The sequence below is a fragment of the Athene cunicularia genome (genome assembly GCF_003259725.1).
Source record: "Athene cunicularia isolate RWA chromosome 1 unlocalized genomic scaffold, athCun1 chr1_part2, whole genome shotgun sequence".
Taxonomy (NCBI): domain Eukaryota; kingdom Metazoa; phylum Chordata; class Aves; order Strigiformes; family Strigidae; genus Athene; species Athene cunicularia.
The window spans coordinates 18,310,067-18,331,578 of record NW_020799092.1 but is presented as its reverse complement, the minus strand read 5'-3'; the positions used below and the strand labels follow the sequence as shown (position 1 = coordinate 18,331,578).

At 37.1% G+C, this 21,512-nt stretch overlaps 1 protein-coding gene across 1 annotated transcript in view; it reads left to right on the top strand.

Annotated features, from left to right (window-relative positions):
- Nucleotides 1-21,512, top strand: part of GNPTAB (N-acetylglucosamine-1-phosphate transferase subunits alpha and beta) — a 38,757-nt gene that overhangs the window by 11,664 nt on the left and 5,581 nt on the right. Inside the window, exons 7-17 of the mRNA XM_026868655.1 lie at nt 4,926-5,087; nt 6,807-6,986; nt 8,037-8,207; nt 9,868-9,991; nt 10,671-10,874; nt 11,951-13,053; nt 14,063-14,262; nt 14,527-14,746; nt 15,782-15,895; nt 18,478-18,563; nt 20,366-20,464. Of these exons, the coding sequence (XP_026724456.1) occupies nt 4,926-5,087; nt 6,807-6,986; nt 8,037-8,207; nt 9,868-9,991; nt 10,671-10,874; nt 11,951-13,053; nt 14,063-14,262; nt 14,527-14,746; nt 15,782-15,895; nt 18,478-18,563; nt 20,366-20,464 (2,663 nt within the window). The remainder of the gene's footprint in view (nt 1-4,925; nt 5,088-6,806; nt 6,987-8,036; nt 8,208-9,867; nt 9,992-10,670; nt 10,875-11,950; nt 13,054-14,062; nt 14,263-14,526; nt 14,747-15,781; nt 15,896-18,477; nt 18,564-20,365; nt 20,465-21,512) is intronic.

The window sequence follows — 21,512 nt, the reverse complement described above, 5'->3', positions numbered from 1 at the left end:
CTTCTTTGAGTGCAGGTTCATCCATTTGGGTTTGGAGCCTTTTCTAGATTCTTGCCCCAGCTTAAGCTACAGATTCCTGGTAGTTTTAACACACTTGACTTAATGGAACTGAAGAGCTCAGAATACCTTTGATTTACCAGCTTTTCTCATTTGTTACACTTGCCCTTTAGCATTCAAGAAATTTAGTAACAAGATGTTCCTTAATTATTTTTTTCTGTTTCAATTTAAAATCAATTAGTTTGTTTTCCTGACTGAGGGTTATTTTCTAGGAACAGCTCTTGAGAGATGATTTGGTGGAAAAGAAATCTCTCTGCTTCCACCTCTTGAGAACCACACTGGAGCAACATCCTAGGCAATGTTTGTTCTCTGGCTGAACATCAGATATAAGCTCTCATAGTAACATAGCTCTGAAGAATGTTGCCCCTCAAACAATATTTGTAATTTCATTCCCTGTCCCTTCACAGATGTTGCTTTATGCTCTTTCCAAAATGATTTTGGCATAAATAAGTTCTTTTATCCATAGTACCCTACACCTTTTTTTTTTTGAGTTCTGGTGCCTGTGTCATTAACACTTGGTGTTCCTTTGTCAGAATAATGTATATAAATATAAGAAATGTTTTATTTGCAAGGATAAACATTTTTACATATGAAGTGTGGATGAGGTTGTTTCTATAGAAGCCTTTACTGAGATCCTAGCTCAGAATCAGTTCTTTGTTCAGTGGATGTTGTAGGTCAGCAGTTACAGTAAACATAATGAAGTGTGGTTTTCTCCTTACCAAAGGAGAGATGCTAGGTTAATGCTACAGTTAAGTAGAAGAAATGTTGGTTGTTTACAATTTCCACCAAAATTTGCAGAAATTCCCCTGCTGTTACCACTTCTGAAATCTTAAGGGTCTGTGAAGTGGTGTGAGATGCCCAGTGGAGAGGAAGAAAGCTGCACCTGAGCTTAGGCTAGACTTGTCTCTTGTAGCCACCTCCTGATGTGTTTCTGCATACTTGTAAGTGGCTGTTTTGTAGTGCAATGCTGGAAGTAAAGAAATAATAATAAAAAAATCAACAGTGCTGCTATTAGAAGGGAAGAAAGGTGAGAAAGGGAGGAGTGTAGCTGGTGCTGCATTTGTGTTGAATGTTGATAATGCTGTTTTAATTGGACTGCTTTAGTTTGATTGAAATCACTTCTGAATCCAAAGAGTACTTGGACATCTGGGCCAGGTGTTTATTCATCTGAAAATCTCTGAGAAAAGCAGCTGAACTGAACTAGAGGGGGTTAAATTGTAACAATTTAATATATAATTAATCAATTCTCAAGGTGAATTATGTGTTACGGTCTACTGAACTTCGTACTTATGGCCTGCACTGTAATGTAATGATATGGCAGTTTATTTCCAGATAAAAGGTAAGCAGCAGTGTGTCTGCTGATAACATTTGTTGTTCTACACTGTGTGTGTTATGACAGATGTGGTTGAAAATGATATTTGGCTAATCTTTATTTTCCACAGTTTCTTAACGGTACATTAGTAAGCCACTAGATGGAGGTGTTACTCTGGTTGTACAGCTGTCCACTGCTAAGCTCTATTTCTTTAAAGGCTGTAGAGGTGTTATATTGAACCTACACGTGAAGAACTGAATTTTTTCACATTCCTTTCTCCCCTTACCTACATTTCTAAATAAAATTATTATTGTTCAGCCTAAGAGAGACGCTTGTCACTTAAAATCTAGGTAGTGATATAGGCTGATAAGGGAAGGATTGAAAGGGCAATTTGATTTTGTTTTTTTGAGGCTATCATGCTAACACTTTTTCACTGAAATAGCATACAGTAGTGAAAATGTTTGGAGAAAGGTGAATTCCTGTCAATATTGAATATTCTGATTGCTTCAGGGAAAACTGAGAGCTTGCAGACCACCTTCCTTTGCAAAATATTGTTCCCTCTTTAAGCTGCATTCATGCACATATACACATATGGACAAATTATGTTGAAAACGTAAGAGGCTGTAATGTGTCTTTATGTCCTTGTCTTACTAATAGAAGAAATTCCCCATAGGAACCTGCAGGCACAGTGATGCTGGTTGTTTGCTGCCCTCACTGTCCTGAGGGTAGGGTAGGGGGTCTGCAGTTCTTGCTGCTGCTTCTGTCAGTGTTGATGGAATGGACAGGTGGCTTCAGGAGTTGGTGTTTTATGTTAACAAAGATGTAACAAGTAAGCTTTGTATGGGAAAAAAAAACAAACAAACAACAAACAAACCTTAAGGCCTTGAATTGGTTTTTACTCTGATATGACCTTCCTACAATGTTATCTTATAAAGGGAAGTTGGTAAACTTGTAATGACAACAGTATTTCATATTTTTAAATTTTTTTGTAAAACTTTAACACAACACATGCCCCTCTGTCCTTCCCTTGCTGTGTGAGCATGAGAGTTTTCCCAATATCCGTATGGGAGTGTAGGGCTGGTTGAGTCTAAGTCCCACATCAAAAAAAAAAAAAAAAAAAATCTGCTCTTGAGGCCTCTTACCTTGAGAACTTGGAAATGAAAGTGTTTACTTCTGTGTGGGGTGGCTTAGCATGTCCAGCCTGCTTCCTGGTCTAGTAAGTCTAAACATTGCCAGACATGCTGGCTCTGAAGGAGAACCTGCATTTAAAGTTGCCTGGTGGGGAGAGTGCAGTTTTCCTGTCTCGTTTTCAAGTGCATGATATAAATGTGCACAGTGGTGGTCTGAGCATGTGTCTGCATAGTGTCTTTTCAGTCTGCTTGTGTTAGAAGCAGAGGCTCGTCTGATCATACTGACTCTCTGCATCTACCTGCTTTTTCTGTTCTGTTTTCACAATGCCTTTGGATCTGGTGACCTGTTTTGTCAGGATGGAGATGTTGTCTAGAAGATAATATTTCAAGGGAATGGGCAATTGCATGTGTCCCCACTGAGAGGAGGTTTATACCTGTGAGACATTAGAAAATCTGTCAGGATGGAATTCCATTTTGAATATACCAGCAACAAAATGCTCAGAGCAGAGCTTACAATTTATTAGAATCTAGTTAGTTATGTAACCAGATAACTTAATTGAAATTTATTGATAGCTCTGCATGTGAAAAAACTTGCTTCTTAAAAAAGGTATTGGTGGGAAAAAAAATTGATGTACTAAAACTGATCTATTCAATGCAGGGTTTATCTTAACTATGATGCTGAGCAGTAGAGCACATTTTTCCACTACTTCTTGTTTGTGCTTCAACTGTTACATATTTAAAAACCTAACAGTGTATATGCTGTGTTAGTGAGGGGAAAGGAAAAGTGTTTGTAATAAATCCAGTTAGGAATCTGTAGTAAAGGTACCTGTTCTGAGTTTGGTGTAAACAAGTTAAAGAGAATCTAAATGTTTTTAAATGCTTTCAAAGCTCTAGAATGGTAATATTTTTTTGTTTGTTATATATATGTTTTAAATGACAGATTCTGAGGGACTATGTGACACTGTTGTATTCCTAAATAAAGCACATACCCACTGATGGCAGCTTTGCAATCTGTAGCATTTCAATATCGATATTTTTGGAGGTTGCTAGCTGCAGTCCGTAACTATACCTCAACCATTTAGCTACTGAAGCCATCCTTTCCACCCATAGGTTCAGATGATTCCCTGGAAGGTCTGAGATTTATCAGATTTTTCTAATGGCAGGCCTCATAAGTCAGATTGAAAGATCTCAAATAGCATATGAGTCAAAGCATCAACAGCTTTGAAATGTCACAAGTGGGACAGCTGGCCTTGCTAAGCGAAGGGGTGCTAACTCTGGGACAAGTGGTGTTTTAAAATGAGCAGAAAGGATCAGATTTAATGAAAAATAAAGAAGAAAAAACACTTAAGGGTGTTATGAAATAAACTGTGATAATTTTGCTGTTGTTGAACATGGCAGTATTCAAATTTTCTTAACTTATGAATTGCATTTACAGATCTTATGCAACTGAAAATTTGGTAGACGTGCTTATTTATCTTATGTTGAATGAAGGAAAAAAAATAAGCATAGCATTTAATAAATATTGTTAATGATTAACTGCATTTATTCTCAGTCTGACAGTTGAATGCATGCACTTGGAGAACCAAAGTGCAGTTCAGCTTTTAGCTTGTGTCTGCTCATACTACTTCATACAGTAAGCACAGCATAACCCAATAAAATGCTATATTTCTAGTGAAATGTTTTGGTGCCCTGTAATTTGTAAGCTATGTTAGCTGTTAGAAAGGTTATGTAGTACAAGCCCCTTCTTACCCTCTGCATTATGAAATTTGATATACAGACTAGTGGCAAGAGATAAAAACAGCAAACAGATCAAACACTCCACAACTAAGAAATGACCTTAACAGCATATTGGCAACCATCATTAAGGACTTGGAGATCCACATGGATTAGTTCTGGAGCCCTTTGTATCTCAGATTTCTGAGCTGTAGGTTGATCTGTAAACCATTCTGAAAATTTCACGCTTCTGACGGCAGTGATGAATTGGTGATCTTAATTTTCCGAGAAGAGCATTGCTTGATCAAAATGGAAAAAAAAAGTATGATTCGGTCATATAATTAAGTTGCAGTAAAATAAGAATTTTGTTATTGGAGGTGGGGGGCAATGGATGGGGACATACTGTTCACTTATTCCAGAAATATTTATAACATGGACAGCTTTACTGTTGCTGGATCATTGTGTAAAGAGACATTTTCTTTGGAAAGTGAGAATTAAGCGTCTAGAAATATTCTGTATCTTTAAATGTTTTTCATTTCCCATTTTACTACCCCTTTTTGTGTTCTTACAAAATTGTAGTTCTTTAAAAACAGCGTATACCAGTCGCTCTTAGTAGTAACTCTGGTAAGAAAAATACAACAAAAAGATGAAATTGGCAAAGGAAGAGTGCTGCTGTGGGTGTATGCTAGAAATTTTTTTCTCTGCTTGTACAGTTGCAGCTCTATTCAGAAGCCAGCGTGGCTCTCTTGCAACTGAATAACCCTAAGGGTTTCCAAGAACTGAGCAAGCAAGCAAAGAAGAACATGACTATAGATGGAAAAGAACTGATGCTTAATCCTGCTTATTTATTATGGGACCTCAGCTCTGTCAGTCAGGTAGGTAAATTCTGTTACAGCATGTAGAGGTTGCACTATTGAAAAACTGCAAGTAGAGGCTAACTAGTCAATGACAAGGAACATAAGATTCCTTCCAGAAGCTTGAAAATGTTAAGAATCCAGTATTTATTATGTTGTAAGAAAGCATCACAAGAACACTGTCAAATTCTGAAATCAAGGAGGAAGAAGGATCAGTGTGACATTTAATTGGCATTTTCATGTTCTCCACCAAGTGAAAAATTTTGCCCTCTGCACATGTTCTGTTAAAGTTGTGTGCAGTCAAGTCCCAAAAGGCTTAACTGATACTGACTGGCAAATAAGCAGGCATCTTGTGTGGGGGAGACAGAGGGCTTTAATAACATGATTATCCCCTTCCCGATATGTTTCTTAGGCATTTTTTGCTTTGCAGTATCATGTGCTGAGCAAATGCTAATTACTTCTCTTCTAAAAGATTTGAAGACCTGAAATGTCTGAAAGAAAGGAGGTTTACTTTGAATACTTCTGATACGAGCAAGGATTTTTCGTTTAGCAACAGGAAATAAAATAACAAGGTGTCTGTTTTGAGATAAGATCTTCTAAAATCTTGAGTTTTTTCTCCTGCTGGAATTTAGTATTACAGTAAATGTCAAGTGGGGTGGGTAAAATAAATGTGCCCATTGCATTCTGTCTTTGTATCCTGTGAACCTGGCTTTTGGGGAATTTTTCTTTGTTAATACAAACCCTGAACTCAGACTTCATACTTTCCCATGTTGAAATTATGTATTATTTTGTAAATGGGTACTTAGCCAATGGATGAGGGTGTTCTGAAATGTCTTCAGTTGTTATGTTTTCGAGAATGTGTAAGCTGTATTACTGCACATATTAGAAAAGATTATGACATTTACAGTGTGTGGAATCTGCAGTGAAAAGGGTAATTGTTAAATGTTCAAATTTTTCTTGAGTTTCCTGTTTCAGTTGGGCATAATTCTTTTAGAAATGTTTCCTTTAGGCAGCCTTGTTTTTAGAAGATGCCATTAAGTTCTCATAAATGGGAAGAAGCATATGTTACAGTGTTATTTAACCTGATTTTGTTACTGACCTGATGAGTTTCTAATTAAAATGTTGTCTTTTTAACAAAAACATTTGGAAACTATTTGATAGTGAATATTAAGCTAAGTTTTGTGGATTTTTCTCCTGCTTAAATTCTTTAAAAGAGTACAAGATAATCGAAGAGCTGATACACCATGACACTTCCAGTGTATCTATATTAGGTGACATTTATATATGGTTTATGATGCAATGTACTTGGAAGGCCCCAGCCTCTTAAAACTGGATTTCTGAAAGGTGACGTTACTGATTTGAAATTCAACTTGACCTTTGGTCAAGATCAGGAAATAACTGAGACTAATAATCTAGGAAAACTAGAGGATGTGGGTTTTTTCCTGGGGTGGTTCTTCAAAAGCCAGGATCACACATGTCATCCCATCATGTGGTCAGCAGACATTCTAATGATACCAGGTGGTCAGCCACTGAGGTCAGAAGATTGCATTGTTCACCTTGATAATTCACAATATGATCCTTTAGAAGAATAATAGTACTTGATCTATACTTTCTATTTTTGAGTGTCTAAGTCCTTAAATGCTTATGCACCCGTATGCTAAAGCACATTGTTGTTACCTAGCTGGATCAGAACTTGAATGTTCTATATAAAATCTAAGAAAGGTTTATTTCTTATTATAGTCTAAACAGGATGAAGATATTTCTGCCAGCCGTTTTGAAGATAATGAAGAGCTGAGATATTCATTACGATCAATAGAGAGGCACGCCCCTTGGGTACGGCATATTTTCATTGTCACTAATGGGCAGATTCCTTCCTGGCTTAACCTGGATAATCCTCGGATAACCATAGTGACACATCAGGTAAAGCCCAAACAAAGAAGTGTCAAACAAAAAACCCCAACAAAAATATCAGCCTGAACGAACTGCTAGTAAAGATTCTGTGTTTATTTTGAAATTCAGTTATCCCCTTTCAGCTAAAGGCTGCATTTATTTGGAAGGTAGAAGTGACCACCTCTTCCCTGTCTCATCCATGGTTTTATTAAACCCCAGTATGTCTTTGTATTTTGGCTAAGCAGATAACTGAAAATATATCAAGCCTTCATTTAGTCCCCTTTTCCAAATACTAAGGCTTCAGCTAACATATACCCATGTCTAATTTCCTTATAAAGTATGTTTATAAAAAGCCTGTGGACAAGAAGATGTAATCTGAATTCATAAATGCTCTCTCAGGACCAGTTATAACGTAATAAACTTGTGTTGAGATGGGGTAGATTACAGTTACTGGAACTAAGAAGGTGACTGAAAAAAAAGTAGCTATGCATTCTAAAAATCTTATTTAAAAAGAGAAAGGGAATCTTTCAAGCTTCCTGAATAAGTGAAACAAAAATACTCCAGTAGCCTCTTATGAATTTGGGAGTAATTTTGGTAACTGGACATGCCATAAGAGCCCTGAGCAACCTAAGTGGTAACAAGGTACTAATTCAACTTCTGTTCTCTCTGCTTGCTTGAAAGAGATGGAGGAATCCTGACTTTTTGGGTACTGAAACAGGTTCAGTTTCCTTGAAATTTTGTGCAGCCTATACTGCATAAGAAGTATAAATATGTGTACACCGGGCTTGATCCGGTACCTAGTGAAAGAGGAGTTTGTGTCTTTGCACTGAAGCAGGTGCAGTTTCTTATTTAAGCACCAGACTTGAAAATGGTTTTGTGTGGGAGAAATGAGATAGCAAAATCTTTTTTGCTAAATATTTTCACTTTTTTTTTCCTTTGATATCTTTCCTTGTTCTTAAAACATTCTATTAGTAGATAAGTATCAAATATATCTGGTGTGCCTGACCTGGTTTGAGGGTTTTTTTTAATTTATTTTTGCCTTCTGAAACTGTTTTGGTTGTTGGGGCTCTTTTGTTTTAGGAAATATTTCAGAATGTGAGTCACTTGCCTACCTTCAGTTCACCAGCTATTGAAAGTCACATTCATCGTATCAGTGGCCTCTCCCAGAAATTTATCTATCTCAATGATGATGTTATGTTTGGGAAGGATGTTTGGCCTGATGATTTTTACAGTCACTCTAAAGGTCAGAAGGTAAGCCATTCTGAAAGGATTTTTTTTACTAGAAATAGATGTAAAACTTTTCAATGCTAATATAATAAAATCAAAGAAATACTACTTTGAAAGGCAGACCAAATACAAGACTTCCCTTCACTTCCTGCTCCCCCTTTTACCTCTAAATGTTCGCTATTCTTAAGTAGACAGTTCTTAGCAAAGATGCAAGGTGGGGAGGGCTCTGTTATTTTTGTATGTGTGCTGTCTTGATGTTTGAGTTGCAGAACTACTTTTTTTTCATATTCACTCGCAGGTTTCTGGCTGTATAATTGTTCCTCCGTCAAGCTTCATGCTTTAGTTTCAGTGATGTTCTGTAATTCTCCCACTTTCTGTTGGAGTATTGGTAAGACTGTGGTGTTTGACATCTGTCAGTCTTCCCTTCCTTTTAAATTCTTTTGTGGGAGATACTCAAAACAAACCAGAATCAATTCTTTCATGAGAACACTGAGGTTATATGACATTCAAACTGGTCTAATATTTAAATTTACCATTAATTACCTCTGTTACAGACATCCATCATATCCTTGCCTGGTCTATATGTAGTCATATATATAATTATTTAATAAAAGATATATTGTTGCATGTTCATGAACATCAAGTAATTTAGTCTTTCATCAGACCTGTTATCAACAACTGGAGTTAAGCAAGGAAAGCAAGCTGAGGAAACATTAGCAATAGTCATGCATCAAGATTCTGGTTGCCAGCAGTTTTTATCCAAGAGTGACATGGAGGAAAAAATTAAGATTTGCATTTATATTTAAAGCAATTAAGTACACAAGACACTAGAGACCACTGAGTTAAACAGTTCATGCAGGCAGATGTGCACACTTGTGCACACACACGGAAGGGTTGTGAAAAATTAGTTGAAGCTAACCCTAAAATTACTATTTCAGTACTTGAGGATGTTAGGAGGCTTTTAGTTGTTTTAAGGACGTGGGCATATAATTGCAAAATCACATAGTTACTGTATATGTGTTGTTCTTCAGTTATTATTCCCAGTTATGATGATAAAATTAACTTAGGTACAGTGTTGCTTGTGATAACCTATTAGCAAGTGTTTCAGTAGGAAATGTGCTGCTAAAGTCTTGAAGCACTAAGGCCTAGAGGAAAATGTTTGTGGTTTTTAATGCCTCCCCAGTTGAAAATACACACACCCACACACTTTTTTTAATCTTGGCAATTCTCAGAATTATTTAAGCCATAGGGGATCAGATGCTTCTGAGATTATGTTCAACACGTGCTCCTTATCTCATGACTGGTTAGTAATGAAGAAACATTTTGAGTCAGGAGAACAAGTGAACTACAGAGCTATTTCAGAGTTTGTTCCCCTTCTTATCTGATAAAATATTAATTTTGATTGGAATATGGTTTGCAGAAGTAGATTTGGGAAGTCCTGCTTTCTATTTCTGGACATTGCTGCCTTGCTTTATGGCCTTGGCAATTCTTTAGTTTTTTCTTCTGTTTGGAAGGGATAGCATTTACTTCACAGGTGATAAGGTTTAAATGCTCTTTGTAAAGCTTTGTGAATACTTAAGGGTCTATACCCAGGGAGGCATTATTTTAAGTCTCCAATTCCAAGAAACAAGCTTAGTTGACTTCTATTTGCCAGTCCTTATCTCAGACTGTAATGTTGTTCCAGGTTTACTTGACTTGGCCTGTGCCAAACTGTGCTGAGGGATGTCCTGGCTCATGGATTAAAGATGGTTACTGTGATAAAGCCTGTAATAACTCAGCATGTGATTGGGATGGAGGTGATTGCATTGGTAAGACAACAATGTTAAAGTTAGAAAAAGTGAACTGTGTTTTTTCTTATAAGAATAATTCTGCAATTTGTCATTCTGTAACTACAAAAATTGCCTCCTTTTGATAATAATTTAAAAGTTAGCTTACAGATGAAAAACTTATTTCTTGCCAACTACAAATTTCTATGGAAAATGACAGCAAATAGTAGGGCATAGGAAGATCTTTGGGTACCAAATTTGACTAGCTGAAATGAAGGGGTTTGAAATTCAAATAGTAACAGGACTGAAGCTGCACCATTAGTTTCTACATCAAATTTTCAGGACTGCAGGGCAGGAAAATGAAGTGGTGCTTCTGGATTGAGGAAGTGATACCACTCTGTGGGACTGTAAAATCAAGACTGTAAGCACAAGAACTAGTATATCAGTCTTCTGCCTACCTTTATGAAGTTAAGATAAAATATGTTGGAGTTTTTGTTGCAATTTTAAGTTGGTTCCTCAACATCCACAGTGAAATTGTGCACACTATAGATTTTACAATAACTCACAGAGGTCTGGTTAACATTTGTCCCATTTTAATTTCACTGGTGATAAATCAGATTGTCAACTCTTCAGTCTAGCTTTAACTGTGGCTTAAAATGTGGCTTTCCTCAGAAATCAAGATTTCAAATGACTGAGGTTTTTTTGTTTTGTCTCCCTGTAGGTAACAGTGGGGGTAGTCGCTATGTTGCTGGTGGAGGTGCAGTTGGAGGTATTGGGAATGGACCACCATGGCAGTTTGGTGCAGGAATAAGTGGTGTTTCATACTGTAACCAGGGCTGTGCTAATTCCTGGCTAGCAGACAAATTCTGTGATCAGGCCTGCAATGTCCTCTCCTGTGGATTTGATGCTGGTGACTGTGGCCAGGGTACGTAAAATACATCGCCGATAAACTTTCTGTAGGAATTCTCTTGAATTGCCTGATCTTTTTCATTCATCATTACTCTTGGATTGGGCTAAAATGCCCGGTACAGTCATGGAAAAGAGATGCTAGCAACTGAAGAAAAGTCAGATGCTTCTTGTATTCACTAATCAAAACCCTAATCAAAACCCAAATCAATGTTTTATGCTGCTTTATGTAATAAAACTGTTATTGACCAAACATGGGTGCGGTGCTTGATACTTTATGGAGCAGCAAGCATCAAACTCTGTGCTTCAAGAGGCCTGTGTTTTAAATGGAGAAATTATATTTCAGCTATGCAAACAGTCTTTACCTAATAAGGACAGCTGACTTGATGCTTGTAGTGGTTCAGAAATTTAAAGAACCTCTCTGATGCTGAGTTCAAGACTGGCTCTGGGGTCTTGCCAAAAGTTACTTTCAGTCACCTGTGAAGTCATCTGAGAGTTTATTTTCATGTGAAAGACTAGCAGGAGTGAATGAAGTGATTGAGAGTGCTGTCTGGTATAAGCAGGGGAACAGAAATGGAAGAATTTGGCCTGTTTGGAACAATAGAGGCTCCCCTGCATCTCAGCTCAGGCAAATGTCTTCTGCTGTAGGAGGAAGTTTGATTTAACCTATGATTTTGGAAGTTTCAAATCAAGGTGCAGCGTTGCTGTGACATCCAACCATTGTAATGTCTACTAAAATGTGGCAAAAATGTAGTATGGGCATGTTATTTATGACTGATATATAATTTTATGTGATGTGCAATGATAAGCCACTTAAACTCTTCATGTAGAGACTGAAAGAGTGATAAATTATGCTGGCTTTTAGAATTAATGCTGAATATAAAGTCTTGTGGCTTTATATATCTGAGTATGTTGTAGTCATTATTTAAGATAGGTGACAAGAACTGGAAGCTACACTAAGTGTTCTTTTACAAAGCTGTCTCCCTGCTAATATAGTGAATCTACCTGAGCATATTACAGTTAAAAAAGACTGGAAGGTAAGTGTCACACTGCAAATTGACAGCAGTTTGTTTTGTTTCTTGGGTTTTGTTCCAGATCATTTTGAAGAGATGTACAAAGTGACACTTCAGCTTAATCAGACCTACTATATTATTCCCAAAGGTGAATGTCTGCCCTACTTCAGCTTCAGCGAAATAGCAAAGAAAGGAATTGAGGGTTCATATAGTGACAATCCAATTATCCGACATGCTTCAGTTGCTAACAAATGGAAGACTATCCACCTCATAATGCATAGTGGCATGAATGCAACTGTGATCTATTTTAACCTTACATTTCTAAATAAAAATGATGAAGAGTTTAAAATGCAGGTAGCTGTTGAAGCTGATACTAGAGAGGAACCAAAACTGAACACAACTTCCGTGCAAAAATCCAGCTATGATTTTAAAACTGTAACTTCAATACCAGAAGCTGAAATGATATTTGAGGATATTCCTGAAGAAAAACGCTTTCCAAGAGTCAGGAGACGTCGAAATGGCACAAAAGACAGTTTGCATGAAGAGGTGATAATACCATCAGTAAACGTGTCTCTCCTTCCTGAAGATGTTCAGCTAGCACTGCAGAACCTGGACTTAAAACTACTGAACGGTGATATCACTCAGAAAGGATTTAACCTATCCAAGGCTGCTCTCCTGAGATCTTTCCAGTTCTTAACCACAGTAAAGAGTATTATAGGCCTGGAAAAGAAGGGCATGCATAATTATTCAGAAGATCAGAGGAACCATACCAGCTGGCAGAAGCCTTATGATGTAAATGATAGCAAAATAAAAATAAAGGCAAATGAAGAAGTTCCCTCAAGGCTTATAGGAACAAAGAGGACTGTTGTGACAATGAACACGAATAAACCTATTCATAAAGTAAAGCCTAAATCCACACTTCCCTCCCAGGGGATGGGAAGTAAAAATGAAACTCGAGAAAAAGTATTGAATGCACTCATATTGAGAGAAACCCAGAAATCAAAAAATACTGGGAATTTAGATACTGGAGAAGATGCACAAGGAGTGGAAGGAGGAAAAGGGCGTGTGCAGGTGGATACAAATGTAAGGGAGGGACTAGTAGGAAGAAAATTACAATCTTACGCTGGAAGCTACCAAGGCTTTTTGCCGTGGGAGAAAAAGAAGTATTTCCAGGACCTTCTTGATGTGAGTATCTTAACGTCATCACTTACTGAAATAGTTAGATCTTTCTGCATTTGTGGAATACTGTTAATATGATCTGTAAATTTGGAATGTGTCTTGCCTTTGAGGAAAATACTGAAATTTTTTGAAAGCTCCTTTTGACTTTTCACATAAAATTTATGATCTGGGGCTCTCTTAGGTGATAAAAGCTGAATAGCCATTCTGTTCTCTTCTACTGATGCCTTTTTCTGTCAGATTCAGTTTTTATTCATTATATATTGGCACAATGCTATTGTTCATACATATATAGCACTACAACAGAAAGCTTGAATTTTTTTTTGATTGCATTTATGCAAATATGGATCTAGTTTATTTTTTAAAAATATGTAAAAAATATATATCATGATAAACACTTGGGTTCTAAAAGTTAAATTGAAAGTCTGCCAACAAAACTGGATATCCAGACTGTGTCAAGAAAATGTGTAGGAAGTTTCCTCTGCTTCCAGCCAAAACCTGGCAGTTTTGAAAACCTCTAGAAGAGAACATAGAGACTGCTTCAGTTGGTAGCAACTGCTTTTCACTACTCCAAATAGAAAAGGGACTATTTTTTTTAAAAGACTACCTCTTTCTGTTGATCTGAGATGGGATTTTGTATGAGAATTTTTCTATTCATAGGATTTCAGTTCATCACATATGGATGAATAATCATTAAAGAAAAGGTAATATTACAAATAAATCTGATAGCAGACAGGGACTTCAGTGTGTGTGTGAGGTGTCAGAGCACAAATATTAAAGTTTTTTTATAGACTCCTTATCCTTAAAGCATGAAGATTCTAAGGAAATGTTTACCTTTTATATTTGCTTTCTAAAGAGAGAAATAAGAAATATGAAGAAAAATGCTCAAAACTTCTCTTCCCATTTTCAGCTATTGGAAAGAGTTGGCACCTGGCTGAAAAGTAATTTTTCCTATTTTTTTTAATGTTTTCAGCCTTTTTCAGTAATGTAACCTTGATTTATGCCTCCTGCTGTTTAGGAAGAAGAGTCATTACTCAAACAAATGTCGTACTTTACTGATGGTAAACATTTTGGAAGGCAGCTGAAAGATACATTTGCTGATTCCCTTCGATATGTAAATAAGCTTTTAAACAGCAAATTTGGATTTACATCTCGGAAAGTCCCTGCTCATATGCCTCACATGATTGACCGCACTGTTATGCAAGAGCTACAGGACATGTGAGTATGTCTTTGGAATAAAGCAAAACTGTAGATAATTCTGCCTTTTGTTGGTGCTTTGCTATAGCTATTTCCAGTGTGTTGATGGCTACTCATTAAAATTATATTTTGAAAAAGGAAATGGAGAATTTATTACATGATAGTCGTGCTAAAATAGAGACTCTTTGAGGACCTATTAAAATTCTATATGAGAATTTGGTTTTAGATGAGGAATGTTTTACTTTAAGAAACTTCAGTACTAAATTAGCTTACGTTCCTCTATAGGTTTCCTGAGGAGTTTGACAAGACATCATTTCACAAAGTGCGGCACTCCGAAGATATGCAGTTTGCTTTTTCGTATTTCTACTATCTTATGAGTGCAGTCCAGCCGCTGAACATTTCCCAGATCTTTGATGAGGTTGATACGGACCAGTCAGGCATTTTATCTGACCGAGAGATTCGCACGTTGGCCACGAGAATCCACGAGCTACCATTAAGTTTGCAGGTACTCTTTCTTTACCAATAACTTCTAGAGTAACGTTTTAAAGTCCAAAACTGTTAAAGTAAAATGAGTCAAATCTTTACTTATCCTTGCTTATAGCATCTGTAACATTTGGCAATTCTTACATTTTACCTGTAGAATATAACACTGTTCTACTTTATCATTGTGCTATGAGTCAACAATTAAATTGAGTTCAGGCAGCCTCAGAAACATGGATCACTGGTATCCGAGTTCAGGAAGGCAGTTGGTGTGAGTTTGTCAGAAAAGGTGTTCACTGGTAAAGGCCACTGTGAAGTGGGATCCTGCTGTGCTTACTCTTGTTCTTGCACACAGTAAAAGACAGTTCTTGCCCTCAGGAACTTGCACTGTAAAGAAAGAATTGAGAAAATAGGTAGCAAAGAAGTCATGCTCCTAAATACTATGACCATATACAGACTCAATTCTGGTTTTGTAGGAACCTGGTAAACAGGGACATGGTCTTTGTAGGACTTACACTCTTAGAGACAGTTGGTAGAGAACAAAGTGTACAATTTCTGCTTTACAGAGAGGAATTGGCACAAACTAATGAAATAATTTGTTCTTGAAACACCATGCAAAATCACTGCCACAGCTGGAATACAGCCCTGCTTTAGTGTGTTCCTAGGCTGTACCTTACTCAGAAAATCTTTTTCATGTCCTTTCAGTTTTCTTTTGTTTGCTTGATTTGGGATTTAATATGGCACTTCTGGTTTGGATATCCTATACTATCCTGACATCATCAGTAAAGGTGTGTTTTTCATTTTAAATGAAAATAACATTAAGTCATGCTTTATTTGGTCTCAATCCAGCTATGCACTGAACATTTGCTTTACTTTAGGTGTATGGGGAGTCCCACTGACTTCAGCAGTTATTGGTGTCTGCTGAATATTGTCTTCTGTGTCTGACAGTAGCACAGAAATTTGTTATGTAGATAACATTAAATATGTCTATGGCCCCTGGATTTTTAGAACTAAGTCAGTGAGAAGACAGGGTTAACTTTTTTTCTTCTTTCCCTGTTAGGATTTGACAGGTCTAGAACAAATGCTAATAAATTGCTCCAAAGCTCTCCCTGCCAACATCACTCAGATCCATGTCATTCCACCAACTCAGGAAGCATATTATGATCCCAATCTGGTAAGAAACATTGGTTTCTTTCCTGAACATGTATTTATTATGCTTGAAAATCTGGTTTGATTTCTAGAAGGAAAGTATTTACAAAAATTTCTACTTGTGTGTACATGAAGTATTATAAAATGAAAATTTAACAAGCTACTTCCTAACTTACAAAGCCATTAGTTTCCTTCAAAAATAGAAAAGCTGAGCTTTAGAATGTTGTTACACAAGGGATTCTAAAAGTAATCCTTGGTAGGAAAGTCCACTGTTGTGAAATAAAAAAACCAGTAATCCTAGTACCTCTCTGACTAGAACTATCTGATAAGTCTTTATCTGAATCATAAACCATGTAAACAATCCAGAAGTCCATCTGATGGTTTGGTGGTTATTTTTAGAATAATTCTTCCTGATTTGAGGGCTTCAGACTAACTCATTTTAACATCTAAAGATGGGCTGACAGGAACCTCACGAAGTTCAGCAAGGAGAAGTGCAAAGTCCTGCACCTGTGGAGGAACAATCCCGTACACCGCTATATACTGAGGCCACCCAGCTGGGAAGCAGCTTGGCAGAAAAGGACCTGGGGGTCCTGGTGGGCACCATGTTCAACATGAGCCAGAATGTGCCCTTGCCACAAAGCAGGGTAATGGTCTTCTGGGCTGCAACAGACCAAAGTGTTTCCAGCAGGTTGAGCGAGGTGATCTTTCCACTCTACCCAGCACTGGTGTGGCCACACCTGGAGTGCTGGGTCCAGTTCTGGGCTCCTCAGTACCAGAGAGACATGGACCTACTGGATAGAGCCCAGCAGAGGGTCATGAAGAGGATGAAGGGACAGGAGAATTTCTCTTACAAGGAAAGGCTGAGAGAGCTGAGACAGTTCAGCCTAAAGAAGAGTATTCTCAAGCAGGATCCCATCAATGCGTGTAAATACCTGAAGGGTGGGCGCCAAGAACATGGAGCCAGGCTCTTCTCAGTGGTGCCTCGTGACAGGAGCAGAGGCAATGGGCACAAACTGAAACACAGGAGGTTCCTTCTGAATGTCAAGAAACACTTTTTTCCTGTGAGGGTGACCAAACTCTGGTGCGGGTTGCCCATTTTTGGGCAGTCTCCATCTTTGGAGATACTCAAAAGCCATCTGAACACAGTCCTGAGCAACTGGCACCAGGTGGCCCTGCGTGAGCAGGGGGGTTGGACCAGATGACCTCCAGAGGTCCCTTCCAATGTAAACTATTCTGTGAAAACTGAGGTCTTGGGACTAGTTGCTCCTTAAGGATTTAAGTCCTTAATTTCTATTTTAGTGGTTAAATTCTCATTAAAACCTGCTGGAATCTAGAATCTTTAGATCTGATACTAATACCTAAATTTCTTTTGTAATTCCTGCATCAACCTATGCATTTGAAAAAAAAAAAAAAAAAAAAAAAAAGTGTGCGTGTACTTTGAAGACCTGGTGGTTTATAGCTTCAAACCAATACTGTATCAAAGAAAAAATAATTTTAATGAGTACAAATCATGAACTTTTGGGTAGTAGAAGAGCATAACTGATCCCCAACACATGCAAATCATAGTACAGAGATCTACAATGTATATGTAGATAAAGTATGCGGACACTGACTATTTATTTTCTTAGTTTTTCTTCCCTCTGGACATCTATCCTGCCTTGCATTCTTATCAGGTTGTTACAAGGTTTTAAAACTACTTTCCTTTAAGTCTGAATTCTAACAAAGTTTCATATAAAGCCTTTCTGTCAGCCTGATTTGAAGAAATGAAAGTGGGGATTTGAAAATCCTGCACAGTCCAAGTACATTATATCCAGTGTAGCCTTACCTCATTTTGCCTTGTTACGACTGAATTGAGTCTGCAAAATTCTTTGAAGTAAAAACTTTGAAGAGTAGTAGTAAAGGATGGCTGTCGTGAATATGTTTTAAGATGGAGTTAAAAGTAAGCCTCAGTGGTTGGGAATAATGTCAAATTACTTTAATCTTTTTGGAGAGTTAGTAAAGTATTACTAATCTAAGCAGTAATGCCTAACCTACTAATGTTATCAGTTGGTTCAAATAGTGACAAAATAGCATTTGTGTTTAGCACAGAGGCTTAATTTATTTTTACTTCTGTTGTCTGCAGCAGCTAAATTTCTTAGAATGAGTTTACTATCATAGAAATATCCCTTGAGAATAGTTATTTTATTTCCCAGAATTGTTTCAGCATCGCTTGTGAAGAAATAAGGCCTCATGTATCAGCTGTTCTACAGGGTTTGCCTGGCCAATGTTACTGGTGGCCTCTACCAGAGGAATGTTAGAACTTGTCAAATGAGCTACAATTTCTGAATATTTTACTGAGGATGAAATCTAGAAGTTGCAATGTTTTTGCCAAAAATAATCACTGTTCTTCATATAATATTTGTATGGATAGGAAATAATGATGTTATGCACCAGTATATTTTCGTTTGTTTTTCCCTTCAACAGCTGATCAAAAAACTGTTGCTTTTCATTCCAGGAGAGTAAGGGTACACAGGCCTTTGTAGATGTAGTATAAGTTTTTGACAAAGTACATCTTTATAATAGATTGTAATTTCAGTAACCTGTGATCTAAAAAATGTTTTCTTCCAGCCTCCAGTAACAAAAAACCTAGTGACTAATTGCAAACCTGTGACTGACAGAATTCGTAAGGCATACAAAGACAAAAACAAATATAGGTATGTTCTTCCAGTCCTGTGAAAAGGCATGCTAGGTTTTGTAAAGCAGTAAGAAGAGGTATAAATAAGTATATGTCCAAAGATTGTATGTGTATGTTAACAACTCCTGGCTCAATTTACTTTAACAGTGGAATGGTGAAGAAACATACTGATATCTACTTACTTTAATTGTGCAGAATGATGTGCATTTTGGTGTGGGTTTTTTTATAGTTTATTATTTAGTAGACTAAATCTTTTCATGCTACTTGTGTAATCTTGGGCCAGATCCTAACTTGTGTTGTACAACAGTGAAACAGAGTACCTTTAGATGGTTGTATAAACCGAGTATATGTAGTGAGCAAGAGCAGTTAAAGAAGCATAAAAAGGAGGAAGGAGCCTGTCCTGCACCTGGAAGTTGTAAATCTGCTTCACTCTTTTCTACTGAACCCTATAAAAAGAACAGAAGGTGCATTTTAGTCCAAGCTACCTTGTAGTTTTCTTGTAAGGAGGAGGTGTGACAGGTAGGGAGGGAGCGGGACAAGAAAGGGTTTCTACCCCCTTTAGGTAAGGGCAGGACAAACCATAATCATGACTGTGGGTTTGTTTGAATAATTGTATTTTCATAGATCTGCCTGAGATCGTGTTCTCTCAGGTCTTTCTTCTATGAAACCTGCGAACCAGTTGCACACTAGTGAGGCTGTTTGCTGGCATGGAGCTTATAGCCTCATCCCCTGTCTCTTGCCTCACCAGCAGTGTTGGACAGGGGAGGGTGGTGGGGAGTCTCTGAAGCATGCAGTTGTCCCAGGAGTGGCTACAAAGTCATATAAAGCTGTAGAAGATTGCAGATGCTGCTTAGGGCAGCTTTTGGACATTATTACACATTAATTCATAGTACCTCAAGTTGTGCTGTAAGCTTTATAAATAATTCCCTTCCCAGCAGAGTTTATGCTAAAACTGAAAAGCTGACACAACAAATGAGATTGAAAAATGTTGGGCCTAGGAGCAAGGATTTGCTGTACTTAAACTGATTTATAGTAATATATTTATATCATTAGGATATGTGCTGGTCTTTTGTTCTGTTGAACTTTAATACTAAATAATATTAATTTTGTGAGCTTTATAAATAGAGTAGGTTCTCAGGTGAGACTTCAAGGAGTAGGCAGGGTATTTTATCAGGATAAAAAAGGTGAAAAATAAGTGTGGTACCTCTAATAAGACTGTTAAACTTGGGTCAAATGCTCTTTCAATCTCAAGATGTCCTTCAAAGCTGATATATTTTTGCATTTCATATACTTGTTTGCAAGTTATTGATTAGGTGGGTGATGAAGGTTTTATTTGTATTTAAGGTTGTAGTTTTATATACTCTTCTGTAGCTTTGTTTCAGGATTTTTCTGGGGTTGGTGACTGGAAAATAAGAGCATGTTTTCTCATGTCTAAAGTTCAATTATAAATTACAATTGAACAATTATATGCAATTATAAATTAAAATTGTTTTAAATAAACCAAAAACTAAAGAAGTAAATAGCATAGTAAGTGTTATGTCCACTCTCAGATCAATTGTTACTTTTATGCCAAAACTTGTAGCTTATATAGTTTTGTATTGGAATTCCTTGATTTATGGGTGGCTACTAATAAACGTATAGGAAAGTGGTTCTGTGCAAGGGCATTAGCTGAAAAATGTAAATATATGGATAGAAAGCAAATGGCAAATTCTAATGGAGGTTGGCCAGTCAGATTATAAGTTATTAAATAAAAATATTTCTATTTCTTGAACCTGACTTTAGGTTGTTTTATTAATGTATAAATATAATTTTAACTATCAGGTTTGAAATCATGGGAGAAGAGGAAATTGCCTTCAAAATGATTCGCACAAATGTTTCTCATGTAGTTGGTCAACTGGATGACATACGAAAAAATCCCAGGTATCCTGCTTCTTGATTTGTATGAAGTTTTGAGGTGACTTTAGTTTTCTGCTTTAAACTGTCTGTCTGAAAAAGTAACTTATTGCAGTGCATGTATTACAGGGTAAGACCAATATTAACCAAAAGTACTTCTACTTTTTTCTAATTAACTGAATCTAAGTGACTGCATTCTCTGTCATGCTATGGGCTATTTAATGAATTTCTGTTACATTTTTATATATTTAAAGCCTTTGAAAACTTACAGATAAACTTCAGCTATTTTTGAAGCTTTCATTTTTGCTATTCTAGAGGGCATGCACTTTTATATTGCAGGCAATTTTATTTGAAAGGAAGAGCATTTTGATCTGCTATATATAGCAATTTTAAAATAAAAGTGTGGATTATTTTGTTGCAAAATCAGTTTTGCATATACGTTATGCATTCGTGCTGTTACAGCGTGGCAAGAGGTTTGGTTTGGTGTGGTGGGTTTTTTTTTAATACTTGGTGAGAAGCAATCCAAAGCTGGAAAGTAGTCCTCTGTTTTTCCACTCTGCAGTGATGAAAGGTTTTAATACCCAAATCTGAGAGTAGGCTCTGCAATGTTGAATTAGGCTCCTGGAATGACTGTGAAATAAATGGGGAAAATAAATGTTCTACAATACATTTCACCGCAACCACCTTGCAAAGTAAAGGATGCTGTGTTTGAGACTCAAGTCTGAATCTGCTTTGCAGAAGCTTTCAACTGTAGTCCTGAGCCCACTGCATAAGATTGGGGCTTGACGAGACATGGCAAGGTAATTTAATAGCTAGCTGCCCTAGAAGTGAGACAGGACCTCCAGCTATCTCCTCTTCTTCCTTGCTTTTGGTTGTGCACTTGTATCTTGATTCTGTCTTCAGAAAGCTAGAGAGTTCTCTGCCAATTTAATGATTTTGGCCTCAAGGAGGGGTCTCACAAGTGTCAAAAAGCAGAGCAAGGAGGAAAGTAGAACCAGGTGCTTTGGGTCAGGAAAAGTGAAACCTTTCAGGTCACAGCAAGCTGCTGGGTAATCTCAGCTGCCTGTAAAGCTAC